The sequence below is a fragment of the Odontesthes bonariensis genome, chromosome 2 (genome assembly GCF_027942865.1).
Source record: "Odontesthes bonariensis isolate fOdoBon6 chromosome 2, fOdoBon6.hap1, whole genome shotgun sequence".
NCBI classification, from domain to species: Eukaryota; Metazoa; Chordata; class Actinopteri; order Atheriniformes; family Atherinopsidae; genus Odontesthes; species Odontesthes bonariensis.
In genome coordinates, this window is record NC_134507.1 from 30075126 (window position 1) to 30091099 (window position 15974).

General features: G+C 39.0%; 1 protein-coding gene and 1 long non-coding RNA gene across 3 annotated transcripts; both read right to left on the bottom strand.

Moving 5' to 3' along the window:
- Positions 1-4174: 4174 nt before the first annotated feature.
- On the bottom strand, positions 4175-15445 carry LOC142400507 (uncharacterized). Of its 2 annotated transcripts, none has more exons than XR_012772937.1 (3): positions 15367-15445; positions 4636-4811; positions 4175-4530 (listed from the first exon to the last, which is right to left on the bottom strand). It is a non-coding gene; the product is annotated as an uncharacterized LOC142400507 (long non-coding RNA). The 2 variants fall into 2 exon arrangements; XR_012772936.1 differs by lacking the exon at positions 15367-15445 and adding an exon at positions 6407-6497.
- On the bottom strand, positions 12028-13776 carry LOC142400517 (G-protein coupled receptor 4-like). Its single transcript, XM_075485450.1, has 4 exons — positions 13703-13776; positions 13152-13331; positions 12804-12976; positions 12028-12693 (listed from the first exon to the last, which is right to left on the bottom strand). The coding sequence occupies exons 2-4, from the start codon at positions 13311-13313 to the stop codon at positions 12156-12158; spliced, it is 873 nt and encodes a 290-aa protein (XP_075341565.1). The 5' UTR covers positions 13314-13331; positions 13703-13776; the 3' UTR covers positions 12028-12155.
- Positions 15446-15974: the final 529 nt, after the last annotated feature.

Here is a 15974-nt window from a genome sequence, read left to right on the forward strand (position 1 = left end):
GAGGATGATTTTGAAGGGTTTGAATGTGAGTGGAAGACTGACAATTACCACCGTAATCGACGGAGAGATTTCAACCGCACACCAGGGGTGAAAGTCGATTTACCTGCAGATGCCACACCGTTGCAGGCATTTAATCATATTTTTACTGAGGAGCTTTGGGCGCATCTCGTTTCCGAGACGAATAGATACAGTGACCAGGTACTTCAGACTCCAGCTCGAGCAAAGATGGCAAGGTGGTCACACGTAACTGTGCCGGAGATGAAAACGTTTATTGGAATGTATATGGGCTCCTTGTGCTGCCAGTAAAAAGAGATTACTGGCGATAAAATAAATAATTTAAATATAAAATAAAATAAAATTTTAATTTATTACTGTTTTCTAATTGAAAATAGCACTGTTCCTGCACTTGACTTTTTATTTTATTTTATTACTGTTTTTTTTTATTGAAAATAGCACTGTTCCTGCACTTTACTTTTTACATTTTCTATTTTCGTGAAGGTGTATGTGAATAAACTCAATTTCCAAAGAAAGCCACAGGTGTAAGCTCTCAAATACTTTTTGAATTTTGTTTCTATCTGCTACAGAGGCTGAGAAATCAATCATTTAGTAGGCGTTGACACAATTGCTTAATTTCCAGAAAAACTTCAGGTTTTAGGGGGTCTTTCTGAAATCGCCCATAGGTTTTACAGGCATTCTTTCCCAGGCGTTTTAGGCCTAAATGGGTTAATTACAAAATCATTCTAAATTTGAGCACATGTACAGAGCGCTATGAGCATTTTGACTCTCTTCATCACTTGTATCATTTGCATCTCTTGAAAATTAAGTAAAAAAATCTTCTTAGCTATTGGGTTTACAAAGCCAACTGCAATATTTCACACACGTACAGTTGTAAACTCACCAGTTTTAAGTTTTCATACTGAATTAAGTATTTCTACGATTAGAATAAAGTCATATCTACCTTAAAATGTTGCCTGATCACACATGCAGCACTTCTTCACTGTTGAGTTAACGTCTTGAGTCTATCTCTAATATGCTACCCAGTACGTGACTTATGATTATATCGACTGTTCTTAGAAAGTCAAAAGAAGATGTTGACACATGATTCTGCATCATGAGAAGGACAGCAGCAAAAATACTTCTCATGCAATTCTGTCCACAAATGATCCTTTAAGAGAAAGCTTTAGTTAGCTCTTGCATTTAAATGCTTTTTCTGCTTGTCTGCACACATGATGTGAACAGGCAGGTGTGTAGGATACCTGCCTGTTCCTGATTCCTGTTTTGTTACATTCTTTTTACACAAAGCCAAACATTTTAATGCTTTAACCCAAATTAAAATGTGATGAAAATTTAAATAATCAGAAATCAAATTATTGCTATATTTATAGCAATAAATGCTATAATTACTATATTAAAATAAAGCTGTATCTAATAGTCACATACTCTAGGTGTTAGGAAGAGTCACCAGCTGTTGTTGACATAAAGGCATTCTGCTCTTACTGGAGTCTCTGATCCTGTCATGCAGCAAAGGGCCACAGGGTGACACTCAAACCTGGGCGACTGCATAGAAAACCTTCGATCTGTGTACACTCGCTCAACCAGTCAATCGACCCAGCACCCAGAGGTGAATTTCTTTACGTCATTGAATGATTAATATTACAAATCTCTAAATGTTTTTCTGTAGGACAGTTATCTAAGTGTATAAATTAACTTGGATGACGATCCGTTTTTATTTTTAACTGTGTTGTTAGGTCAGTTTGGTTTATTTTACCAGCATAATTTCATAATTTTGAAAGAAATATTCAGATATTCTGCATGAGTAAACATACCATTAAATGAAAATATAATTAATTTATAAAGATTTTGAACTGAATGACTGAATTTCTTCCCTTCTCTGCTTTTTTAATAGTGACATTTTTACGAGCTGCAGCTAACACCTTAAAGGAGGGGTCCAATATTTGGAAAAAAGACGTTTCCAACCACCAGCAGGTGGTGCTATAGGTGGTGTAAGTCTGTAGCATTAAATCTGTAGGACAAGTTCGATCATATGCAAGGCGTGGAATCGGTCAAAAATGGCACGAAAACTCACTTTCCATCCAAAATGGCCGCCTTCCTGTGGACGTGGGACCATGGCAACATGAGACTTTTTTGTGCGTCTGGGCATGATGAATGAGTGTACCGAATTTTGTCGTTCCACGCGAAACTAAGCCCAATGCGAGGACAATTTTTAAGCATCGTAGGGGGCGCTACAGAGTCAATGAGCGACTCCCAAAGATATAAAGTTTAGATTCTTTCATGGTGTCGACTGGCAGGTGGGGCTCGCAAAATTTCATTAGTTTTCGAGTACCTTTTGCAAAGAATAACAATAACAAGAAACAGTCCAGATACAATAGGGTCCTGGCAGTTTCAATGCTCGGTCCCTAAAAATCTGACATTTTTAGCAGAGTCAGCAGTGGAATTATCGGACCTGCTATAGCAAAGAAATTGGAAGCAATTAGGACTGCTGTTAATTCCGTGTCACCTGTAGTTCGTAATGTCACCGAAATAAAAAATAAATGGTTTAATATGAAAATAGCTTAAAAAAAAAAAAACGTCTTGCCATGGGCAGAAACTCGATGACTGCAACTAAAGCCGTGCAATCAGTTGTTGCCTCATCATGATGAAAGTCCCTCTTAATTTGTACTTGTTGGACAGCGGCGTATGGGAATCTGATGTACCATGGGTGATAAACTGATGAGAGCTTTGATGACCAAGGGGAGCGCACGACTCACAGATGACTGGTACACCCCCGATCTGTCTCCAATCTCGGCGTGTTTCTCTATGGAGTTGTGGCTCTAGCAAGCTGCATATTTGCAGCAGCACAGTCCTTGGCAATCTTAATCGCGATGTCAGCCATTCGTCTGTCTCCGCAGGGTATCTACGCGGTCTCTTCCAAGAGCCTGACGCGCTAAGGCATCCAAAAGTAGAAAGTCAGCCGCTGGTTACACTTCCCATTGACCCTGTTATACACAGATTCAAATGAACCTTCAATTAGTGCATAATTTAAAGGCAGGGTAGGGGATCTTTTTCTGGAACATTTTTTTACATATTGCTTGAAATACTCTTCACACCCCCATTGCAACCAATTAATTAAAAGTTTTGACACAAATATGAAAAGTTTTAGTGGCCTTTAGAACGTACAATCTAGGAAAAACAGTATCCAATCATTGTGAACGGACCGTTCACAATGATTGGATTCTGATGCCGTCTATCAAACTGCAATCTGCTCCTCCCTTCCCCTCCTTCCCCCTGTGCGTGTACCCTGCTCCGTGAACGAATTACACGTCCAGAAGCTTGGCAGGAAGCTAAACTAGAGCCAGCTTGGCTAGCACCTAGCATTATTAAACGTATAGTTATCATATACTAAATACGGCAACGATCAATGCTTGCTGTCAGAACAGCGCTCGTGCACCGTCGTGCTCGTGCGCGTTCATGTACTCTAGAGGCGTGCCTTCGGGGGGAAAGTGAAGAAAAGGGTTGGGACTTTTTACCTGTGTATTTTCAAAATGCAGCTTCGCTGGACTCAAAATCCAGGATCTCCTACCCTACCTTTAAGTCAAACAGAATAATGTCAGCATAATTATGGGGTATAATGTATATATTTATTTATGTTTGCTTCAAAGTAATTAAATATACAATCCATTAGTCAAGCAAACTTGATTTGAATAACAGCGGACTATTTTACGAAACTCCTACGACAGCTCTGGATCACTCGTAAATTCTGTTCGTACCTGAAAGAAAACGTAAAATACGAAAAGATTGGTGAATGCACAAATTCTCTTAAATCACTCGTACGGAGCATTTAAGAACAAATCTGTGCGTACGAACGCTTCTTGCATGAGGCCCATTGTTATTTTACATTTTCTATTGCTATTATGATGATAAAGAATTCAAATAGGAAAGGATGAAGTTTTAATTATATCCCTCTTTTCAGTTTACATAATTTCCTCAGGCAATATGTGTGTGTCTCACACTGTCACTCCTCTGCCATCATCGGCCACCGTGTCCTCCATTGTGCAGCAGCACAGACGCACCAGCAACTTGTTACCGAGTTCTTTGAGCATAAAGACGTACAGAAACAAGTCCACAAAAGGACTGAGCAGAAACAAGATTGAAAGAATGTTACTGATCTCAAAGAAAATGTAAAGACTGTCAAATGACACAATTAAAATCTGCACAATGAATGTGGGAAGGATCATCAGAGTGTAGCCAAGCAGCAACAGAACTAACGTTCCCACAATTCTTCGTTTTTCCTCAGCGGGCACCGAGGTGGCAGCAGGTGGAGTTCGGAACAGTAGTTTCAGGGTTCCAGCCACAGAGATGATGAAGACGGGGGCAGGGAGAAGGCCCAAAGTACAGAGATATAAACCCTCGCCGAAAATTACCAGAAGAGGGACAACGACTACACAAACAGCCCAGACTGCGGCACAGACCAGCAGTGAGCCTTTCATTTGCCTGATGCAGTGCAGCTGTGGGCAGGCGATGACAGAATACCTGCAACACAAGACAGACAGAAAACAGACACCGTCAGTATCACTGCACGGGATAGTTTATCCCTGATGATGACGATTAAAGACGTGCTGAAAGTTGTATCGGCACCTTTCCACGGAAATGCACATCCTGAAGCCAAGACTGGCCATCGTGCAAAACCAGCCGACAAGATGAGTTTCTAAGGTGTATTGTTTTTTTACCACCAAAACAATCAAACCACAGAACCATATCAGATTGGAGATCAGGAGGTTTATGTAGTAGACTGGAACAGGAGGTCTTCGTGCCTGCAGGAAACCATAAAACAGTTATTAAAATGCTGTTTTCCTGTGGGATGAGGTGACCGCTGACTGTATTTAACGTTTGTCTTGTTTCAGTATTACTCAGACAGCAGCTGCATCGTGTAATGAGTCATAAAGAGCTTTTTTGGAATCAGTTTCTTTTTAGACTTTTGCATTATTTAGTCGTACATTTTTAATTCAATTCATTTTTATTTATATAGCGACAAATACAACAAATGTCATCTCAAGGCACTTAAAGCAATACAATGTAACTTCTCAAAATACCCACTATGGAGCTCCCCCTACAGGCTTGGAGGTAATGTACGGTTACACTGTCGTAAATACAACACCCTTTCGCTTTCACGTTTCACGTTTGTTGACGAACCGGCGAGGAGTCAGAAGGTGCAAGCTATGTCGTCCGAGAAGGTAAGAGTAATCAAATGTACCTGGGAGCGTGAGAGGGGTCTATTTGTTTTTGCGGTAGGTGTGCCAGAAAGCAAGTCGAAGTACTTCCGCTCAGCTCCCGGGCCGGTCCAGCAAAGTTACACAGCGCAGTTTTTCCAACTCAGACCCCCGAAGGGCATAGGAGACAGGCCAATCGTAATATTAAAACTCATTCTAGTCGCACAAATTTTTTCAAGCTGTTATTTTAAGGTAGAAATGTTACATAGTATTGCTTTATAAAGTCCAATTCAAGCCAATTGGAATTCAATTCATTGTAATCATAATTATTTATAAAATAATCCAATTTATTCATATAGAGCCAATTCAAAAACAATTTCCTAGCTAAGGAAACCAACAGACTTGCACAGAAATTTTGTAGCTTATGTGAATTTACTTCAGTGACTGTATGTGTGTAAAGTGTTTTTTATATATATCTATACATATATATATACATATATATATATATACGTACATATATATATACGTATATATATATATACATATACATATATATATATATCTATATGTATAGATATATATAAAAAACATATATATATATATGTATGTATGTATGTATATATATATGTGTATATATATATGTATATGTATATATATATATATATACATATACATATACATATATATATATACATGTCAAAAGAGGCGAACTATCCCTTTAAAATGTTTAGGCTAACATGGCCACTAACGGCAGGAGAACACGGGCCTGTAGATACACTGTGTCGCTGCATCGAACAGATCAGTGTGTGGATGCAAAACAATTTTCTCCAGCTAAACTCAGACAAAACTGAAATTATTGTCTGTGGCCCACAGAAACAAAGAGAAAGTGTTATCAGTCACCCTGAGACTCTCTCTCTAAAAACTAATAATCCGGTTCGAAATCTCGCGGGTAATATTGGACTCAGGCCTGAACTTTAACAGCCACATTAAATCAGTAACATCAGCAGCTTTTTACCATCTAAAAAATTTACCAGAATCAAAGGAATAGTGACTAAAGCAGACTGAGAGAGACTAATCCATGTGTTAGTCCCCAGCAGGTTAGACTGCTGGAGGGTGCTTCTGTGTCATCATTTAAAATTTTCTTGAAAAATTCACCCTGAAAAAAAGGCTGCTAGTTAAGAGTATGAATGTTTACGTACCTTATAGCACAAACAACAGATGATCACTATCGTCAGAGGAAAGCAGACAGTGATGTCGATCCACCACTCCACACGAATCGCGGCCTCATATTCGTCCTCATATTCGTCCATTTCAGAGGTTCTTATGGATCACAGGTTGTGCACACGGCAGCAAGTTATTATTGTTCTTTTGGTGACTTTACATCATGTATATATAAAAACAAGGAAAAGGAAAAAGAGCCAGATGAAGAAAGTTCTCTCTGCACACACACATACATGTATATATAAACATTTATATCTATATATGTCTATGTATGGTCTCACATTGAGACTTTTACAGAAGAAGAACTAATTAAATGTGCCATTTTTCAACAAGACAGTGGAAATATGTGTAAACATCAAACTTAATTGCCTCAGGATGCCTTTCAGTCGCTGAAATAGGTAGTCTGAGGTTAAATTTGATGAAAGCAAATGCAGAACAAGGAAATGGTGCTTTTTCATACACTCTCCACCCACACATAAGGAGTATGCACACACACATTCATTCTACCTATTTATGAAGTATTTCCTGTTCACACGCTTTACAAATAAAATTGCTTCAGCATCAAATCTGACCTACATTCATTTCCTCTGTCCTCTGTACGAAATGCACAACTTTGCTACGGTATTGTTGCAGTGTGCTGATCTTAGAGGTTAGATGTTTTTTTATTAAGTTCTTTCTTTCTTTCTTTTATTTTTGCACTTTAATAAAACATTACAACAAGAGTATATCACAAGAAATATATACAATAGATAATAAATGATAAGCTGCAATGAATCAGTGCTGGAGAGGTTAGAAACCCTGGGAGACCATTCAAATAAGTAAACAAAATTAAATGTATCTTATCAGAATAAAACAACAAATGGATTATGAGAGAGAAAAAAACTAACAATAAAGAATAAAAGCATCACAAAAATCAGTAATTAAAGGTGATAGAGAAAGGTTGAATGGGGCATTAATCCTTGTTCTGTGATGTGATATGTAGCCCCCAAAAAAATTGGTTGGGTCTGTAATAGCTCAGAACCTCCCTAAAAGGCTCTCTGAAACAGCTATGTTACTATGCTGGGTTTAGAATGCGTCGTTTGCGTGGTTGTCGCTATGGTGGGCTTCCCGGGCTCTGTGCTCCTTGGGGGCTGTTGGTGGCCTGGGTCTGGGGGCCCTCTCGGCCTGGTTCTGATTGATGGGGGGGGGGGGCTGATATTTAAGCATGGTTATTATGTGGGACCATCTATGTGTATTGCATATCACACTCACACACACACATTCATTTGCCCAGTAGCATGCTCACTATGCTCACTAAGCAGTTGTTGTACTGTCCTGTGGTTTAAGGTCACCTGTGTATTATATGAGATTGCTGCTGCTTGTGTTTTTTTGTTTTTTTGTTTGTGTGTTTGTTCTCTGCTTGTCTGCCTACAGGTGCTCCTGGTGCTTCTAAGGTTGGATTCCCCACAAAAGCCGTGAATCGTCTTCAGTTTTGTTTTTACAGGTGTAGCAGCTGGTTGTCGGATTTTTCATTGTTTTTAATGTTTGTCTCTTCATGTTTCTGTTCTTTTTTTTCTCTTCTTCGCTTTCCCTCTCTCTCTGTCCCTCAGTCCGGTTCGGCACTATTCTCATATCATGTTAAATATTGTAACAAAAATTAATAAATAAAAATGAGGAGTTGATGGGCGTCAAGGGGAGCTTTACATTCATAAAGCTTCCCTTGGCATAGGAAATGTGTTTAGCATAAACGGTATTCAGATTACAATTCTGCTGCCATAATGCTGGACAGGACAAGGGGAAAAAAAAAGAATGCGTCGTTTGCCCTTATTGGCGTCGTTTCAGAGCTTATCTGGCAAACTCATTATGAAATGCAGGTAGGTGTTGGCGCTATTCGGTTGCCGTGGCTGCCCTTGCTCTCACTGAAAATAAAGCTCATTCCCTTTAGATGAACAAGCCAGAGCTAACGTGCAATTCTTTCAACAGGAATATGGCACAACACACACTTAAAACAAAATAAAATGTGATATTTACAGGCTGTACTGATTGCTGGGGTTGATTTTGTTGCAAAGTCGGAACTGACCCTCTACTGAGCATTAAATTCTGACTGAAGCCTGCTCGGAATCGTGCAAGGTTTGTGAAACTGTACTCCGTGAAATGCGCAGAGCAAAGGAAAAGTCGGCGGTTGTATGTACTGGGGATGCTGTTAAAAATAAATAAAAGCCATTGATCGCGAACATTGCTTTCCGGGGGAAGAATATGTAACGATCGTAGTCCGCTTTCACAGCCTTGGAAGGCACACCTGTTTCTGTTTCTCGCTGAAGGGGCGTGTCTAAAAGGGGGTGGCTGTGGATTTGGGTGTGGGAGGGCAAATAAATTTGATTTGATTTGATTTGATTTTGATCTAGCCATTGAGCCGCTTGCTACATCCTTAAGAATGCAACAATATATTGCAGGTATCACCAGAATGATACGGCTGCAATTTAGAAAACATTTCCACCTTAATCAACCAATCACTCTCCTTCCCCTGGTTCAAAATCACCTGTTTCCCCCATCCCAAGCTGGCACTGCTTTTGAAACATGGCATCGAAATGGGTTGGTGTTCTTCAAAGACCTCTTCGTAGATGGCACATTCGCTTCCTTCGACCTATTGCAGAAAAACAATAATATTCCTAAAAACCACTTCTTCAGATACCTGCAAGTGCGCAGCTTTGCCAAAAAGTATTTCTCATTTCCTTACTTACCAGCTAAGAATGTCTTGAACTCCATATTGGAGCTAGACCCCAGTGGAAGGAGGAGGGTAGCCAAGATTTATCAAATGTTACAAGATATCGACCCACCGTCATGGGAAAGTACTCGGTTGGGATGGGAAAAGGACTTAGACATGGTAAAAAAGTTTAAAGCGTATACACACCACATCTCTTTGCATACGGCATGGTCTTATCCAATTTAAAGGGGAACTAGGTAGCATTTTCACCTAAAATTATAACCTTCATGGTAAGCGAATGAAGCCTGTCTCGCTCCCAGCAGGGGTCTGTATGCTGAGAATCCCATATGTAACTTCGGCAGGAGCGACCCGCTTCTGAAGTGTCGTGATGCGCGAGAAGAGTCGTTTGTGTTTACGGCACTTAGCTAGGTACTGTATGCTAGTTGTAGCTGTAGGCTATGTGTTCGCTTGCGTTGAAGAGCCAACACCAAGCGTTTCATATTCTGCCTTTCACAGACTGAATATGAAACGTTCGATGTTGGCACTTCCCATCTTTGAGAAATTTCTCCAAGCGTGATCTTGTTCATCTACCATAGTGATCTGCGTTTTAGATCGCAAAGAGACAGGTTAGACTGGCCCTTCTGATGATGGTGCTCTAATTCCTCCTGAGTTCGAGACGTAGCCTAGCTTCAGAAATACACGGACTGACCTGATTAGAATAAGCATAGCGGGTTGATCTGAACAAGAATTGTTATCTACACATGAAAATGGATTCATTTGTTCAGATTATGATTGTAATCGGAATAGTGTAGAGCTAGTCTGCGTTTATTGCGGCGTGTATGTTGGTAGTGCCTGCACGCATCTGTCTAAGATGTAACTTTTGTAAGTGTCTGCTAATACAAAGGAATCACTCCACGAATACAGCATGATGAGGGAAGAATCCCATTCCAGATCAGCAACAGTCCATCCATACATCCATACATCCATTATCTTCCGCTTGTCCGGGGATCGGGTCGCGGGGGCAGCAGCCTGAGCAGAGAAACCCAGACGAGCTGTCCCCGGCCACTTCCTTCAGCAACAGTATTATAGCATATTTATTATCTTGAGTTCTCTCTTCAGAAAATCTCTGATTATAGTATCTTACGTGGGCAGTCTTAGTGGTTGTGTATAATACAAAGGTGGGCATTTTTACGACAGTGTAGAATTTCAGGTTGACCAATAGAGATTTCTATACTGCCGCTAAACTACCTTGTATCCCTTTAAAGTTGTACATAGACTGCACTATTCAAATGAGAAACTGACCAGAATATGCCCTAAAATCAATCCTGAATTTCCAAGATGCAGCCACAATCCAGCTACAGTGGGCCACATGTTCTGGTCATGCAGGTCTCTGAACAGCTCCTGGACAAAAAATTTTGAAGCTATATTTTCCATACGTGGTGTTAATGTAGACCCTGACCCAGTAATCGCCATCTTTGGGACAATACCTTCAGAAAAACATTTCACTAACTTACAGATGAATGCCGTAGCGTTTTTAACCCTGATGGCGCGGAGATCAATTCTCATGCAGTGGAAGTCGGTAAGTCCTCCCTCATTCAAACACTGGGTTAAAGAGGTGCTCTCAATGATTCCACTAGAGAAACTGAAATATAGCCGTAACAGTAACAAAGACAGATTTATTCAAACCTGGACTCCCTTCATAGAGTTTATTGAGAATCTTTCACCTGACATCGCTCTAGCGTGCCAGCCTTTGCATATATAGAATGACCAGCTGGATCTATGTAACAGATAGGATCTTCCCGTCATGTCTAATGGGCAGGAATGTACTTTATGAGAGCCTACATATGCTTGGTGTTAATTTATTTATCTATTTTCTCCTTTTGGGTGGATCGGATGCATATGTATTTGCGAGTATGCACTTATATATGGGTACATGTGTATATGTCTGTATGCTTTTGTATGTATAAGCATGGATATATTTACGTGTGCTTGTGTGCACATGTATGGTTATATGTGTGTGAGTATGAGTGCATCAATGTAACTAGGAATGTGCAAGTGTAAGAACATGTTTTTTTTGTTGTTGTTTTTCTGGATAGAAAGTACGCATATTGTATATGTGAGTTTACTTGTTTAAGAAGATATATGCATTTTTGTTTGTTTGTTGTTATTTTTTTGGCCTTGTGGGAGTGGGTGGGTGGGATTGGTGTATTGTTTTGTGTTCTGTAAATTGAAAAAGGTCTATAAGTAAAGTGCTTAAAAAAAAGCGTCTGCCAAATGCTTAAACATAAACACATGCATACACGCACATGTTTTTATGGAGAATAAAATAGATTAAAATACATTTCTAAATAAAATGTTATGTGTGCTAAAAGTAAAGTAATATCCAACTTACTGATGAAGTGCTGCTGTACAATCAGTTCAGAGATGGCGATAAATTATGCTTTAGAACTCTGTGTAGCTATAACTGACTGAAAAATTGCACAACATGGTTTCCTCTTCCTCTTTTGATTGTTGTTATCTGGAATTTAAAAAAAACATAACTTGATAGTTGTTGGTTGAAAAACAAAGCACTCTATGTTTCAGCTCTGAGGTTTTATGTAAGAGGACATGATAAAAATCATTTAGTCATCACTAGGTCAAAAAAAGTAAATACAGCCATAGATGAAAAGAATAGATTTTAATTTGAAAAAGGAAAATACAACAAAGTTAAAGTTTATTTCCAGGAGCCAAAAAAGATCAATAAAACATGACAATAAGTATAGAAATATTTAGCATTTTATAGAATGAAATTAATCTATTACACAGACACTCACATAACTGCCAGTGATATTACACCATAAGTCTTTAACTCCTTCTGGAGTTAAAGATCAGCTCCTTAGTCTTGGTGCTTTTTCACCAAGCATTCCTTTCTGTCTGCTTTTAAAAATGTGGACAGACAAAAGCGGTCAAGGATACCTCCCCCTGTTTTTACAGATATTTAGGAAAAAGATAAATGGATTTGTTCCGTGTGCGATTTTTCTGTTGCCGAACAGCAAATGTAAAATCTACACTTCACTGCATGAAGCTGACATGTTGTCATTACTCATGCTGTTCTTCTCCTGCTTGTTAAACATTTTACCACACATTGAGGCCAAAAGCTTGTCTATGGCACCTTTTCTAATAAAAACATACATTGTCAAGTCTGCAAGAGGACTTATATTAAGAAAAAGGAAAGCCATGCTGTGGAAAATGCGGTTATTTCGGGCTTTCTCCACGAGAGACCAAATGACGCTGGGCAGGAACAGCAGTGTGTAAATGAGCAGCACTACGATCAGAATTGCCACAATTCTTCGTTTTTCATCTGCGGGGACGCTGCGGGCTGTAGACAGGGCTTTAAGGGTCCCAACCAGGAAGAATATGAACAGGGGGAGGGGGAGGAGGACAAAGACCGCAAAAATTGTTTCTGTGATGTCAAAATTAACATCGAAATAGAGTGGGAGGACATAAACCAGGGGGAGGATCCAGACCACCACACACACTATCAAAGAGGTCTTGATATTTCGTCTGAATCTGTACCAGAGTGGCTGGGTGATGACCAAATACCTGCAATTAAAGACAGATACACAGACATCATTGTTCAGGAACATCAGAAACGTACTAATCTAATAGTTAAACACAGAAACAGAGACACACAAGCATAAATATAGAGTTACCTTTCCAGGGAGATACACACCATAAATCCAACGCTGGCCAGCACACCAAAAAAGTAAGTGCGATAGATGATATCATTCCATACAAACTTCCATGCAGTCACGCAGCAAAGCTGAATGAGGTCAGAAATTAGGAGGTTGATGATGTAGACTGGAGCTATGTGATCGTTTTTCACCTGCAGAAAACATTTGTTAAAGTAAATAAATAAGCTTCAAACATGTTCTGAAAGTCACCTAAACTTCTTCCAGTAGTATGAACTGAGGGTTTCACAGCTGAGCTGAGACAAAGCAGTTCTTCACAACAGGCACAACATCCATTTTATTGTAGAAAGGTCAGTCTAATACACTTACCAGAGAATAAACTGCAACAATGGCCACCAGAGTCAAAGGAAGTCCAGCGCAGATGATGATCCATTGCACCACTGTAAAATAATCTAAGCTGGCGTTAGTGTTGATGCTGCTGCAATTGCAACTTGTGTCCGTTGAAGTATTATTGATGTAGAAATCTTCCATTCTTCAATGTGAAACCTGCTGATGGAGAGAAGAAATCACGGGAAATATAGGAGAGGGCAAGTTGTGTAATATATTACTAACTCTGTTAAGTTAAATACGTAAAACTTCGGGTTCTAGGCTCACACATACTTATAGCACAGCAGCAACTTTTATCTGCGGTTCTTAATTACAAAATCATTCTAAATTTGAGCACATGCACAGAGCGCTATGAGCATTTTGACTCTCTTCATCACTTGTATCATTTGCATCTCTTGAAAATTAAATCCTCTTAGCTATTGGGTTTAAAAAGCCAACTGCAATATTTCACACACGTACAGTTGTAAACTCACCAGTTTTAAGTTTTCATACTGAATGAAGTATTTCTACGATTAGAATAAAGTCATATCTACCTTAAAATGTTGCCTGATCACACATGCAGCACTTCTTTACTGTTGAGTTAACGTCTAGAGTCTACCTCTAATATGCTACCCAGCACGTAACTTATGATTATATCGACTGTTCTTAGGAAGTCAAAAGATGTTGACACATGATTTTGCATCATGAGAATGACAGCAGCAAAAAGACTTCTCATGCAATTCTGTCCACAAATGATCCTTTAAGAGAGAGCTTTAGTTAACTCTTGCATTTAAATGCTTTTTCTGCCTGTCTGCACACATGATGTGAACAGGCAGGTGTGTGGGATACCTGCCTGTTCCTGATTCCTGTTTTGTTACATTCTTTTTACATAAAGCCAAACGTTTTTATGCTTTAACCCAAATTAAAATGTGATGAAAATTTAAATAATAACATCAGAAATCAAATTATTGCTATATTTATAGCAATAAATGCTATAATTACTACATGAAAATAAATCTGTATCTAATAGTCACTTACTCTAGGTCAGTGGTTCCCAAACTGTGGTACGCTTGCCCCTAGTGGTATACGGAGGTACTGCAGGGGGTACGCGGCGCACGGGGAGTTTATTTTATTTTATTTATTTATTTATTAAGTCGTCACACTTTTATTGGGGACTGTTTATGAAGGAGACTCCAGTTTTGTGATGAATGTTACATGAGTTAGGCCTGTTAATGTATTCTTAAAAAGAGAGAAATGAGTTCTTATTATGATTTTGATTACAATTAATTGAATTCCAATTGGCTTGAATTGGACTTTATTATCTAAGTGCCTTGAGATGACATTTGTTGTATTTGGCGCTATATAACTAAAAATGAATTGAATTCTTAAAAAAAAGAGAAATGTCAAGAAAATGTTTTTTATTCTTATGTTGAATTCAACTGAGGTTAAAAAAAAAGAGAGAGAAAGCCTGAGAATTTTATGTTCAAGTTAAGGATATTAAATAAAATGATTTTCATGTAATAACCACTGTGTTGCTCTACTTTTGGAGAATCATCACACGCGTTGTATGTGTGATGGGGTACTCGTGGCCAACGAGCCGGACTACCTTCATCAACACCAAAACTCAGCTGGAACTCGGCTCACAGGACGCAGCAGGGGGTAAAAATATGTTCATAAATGATATTGCTAGTATGGGATGTCATACAGTTTCATGTCAAAAGAGGCGAACTATCCCTTTAAAATGTTTAGGCTAACATGGCCACTGACGGCAGGAGAACACGGGCCTGTAGATACATTGTATCGCTGCATCGAACAGATCAGTGTGTGGATGCAAAACAATTTTCTGCAGCTAAACTCAGACAAAACTGAAATTATTGTCTGTGGCCCACAGAAACAAAGAGAAAGTGTTATCAGTCACCCTGAGACTCTCTCTCTAAAAACTAATAATCCGGTTCAAAATCTCATGGGTAATATTGGACTCAGGCCTGAACTTTAACAGCCACATTAAATCAGTAACATCAGCAGCTTTTTATCATCTAAAAAACTTTGCCAGAATCAAAGGAATAGTGTCTAAGGCAGACTGAGAGAGACTAATCCATGCGTTAGTCTCCAGCATGTTAGACTGCTGGAGGGTGCTTCTGTGTCATCATTTAAAATTTTCTTGAAAAATTCACCCTGAAAAAAAGGCTGCTAGTTAAGAGTATGAATGTTTACGTACCTTATAGCACAAACAACAGATAATCGCTATCGTCAGAGGAAAGCAGACAGTGATGTCGATCCACCACACCACACGAATCGCGGCCTCATATTCGTCCTCATATTCGAACTCATATTCGACCTTATATTCGTCCATTTCAGAGGTTCTTATGGATCACAGGTTGTGAATAGGGCAGCAAGTTATTATTGTTCCTTTGGTGAGTTTACATCATGTATATATAAAAACAATGAAAAGGAAAAAGAGCCAGATGAAGAAAGTTCTCTCTGCACACACACATACATGTATATATAAACATTTATATCTATATATGTCTATGTATGGTCTCACATTGAGACTTTTACAGAAGAAGAACTAATTAAATGTGCCATTTTTCAACAAGACAGTGGAAATACAGTATGTGTAAACATCAAACTTAATTGCCTCAGGATGCCTTTCAGTCGCTGAAATAGGTAGTCTGAGGTTAAATTTGATGAAAGCAAGTGCAGAACAAGGAAATGGTGCTTTTTCATACACTCTCCACCCACACATAAGGAGTGTGCACACACACATTCATTCTACCTATTTATGAAGTATTTCCTGTTCACACGCTTTACAAATAAAATTGCTTC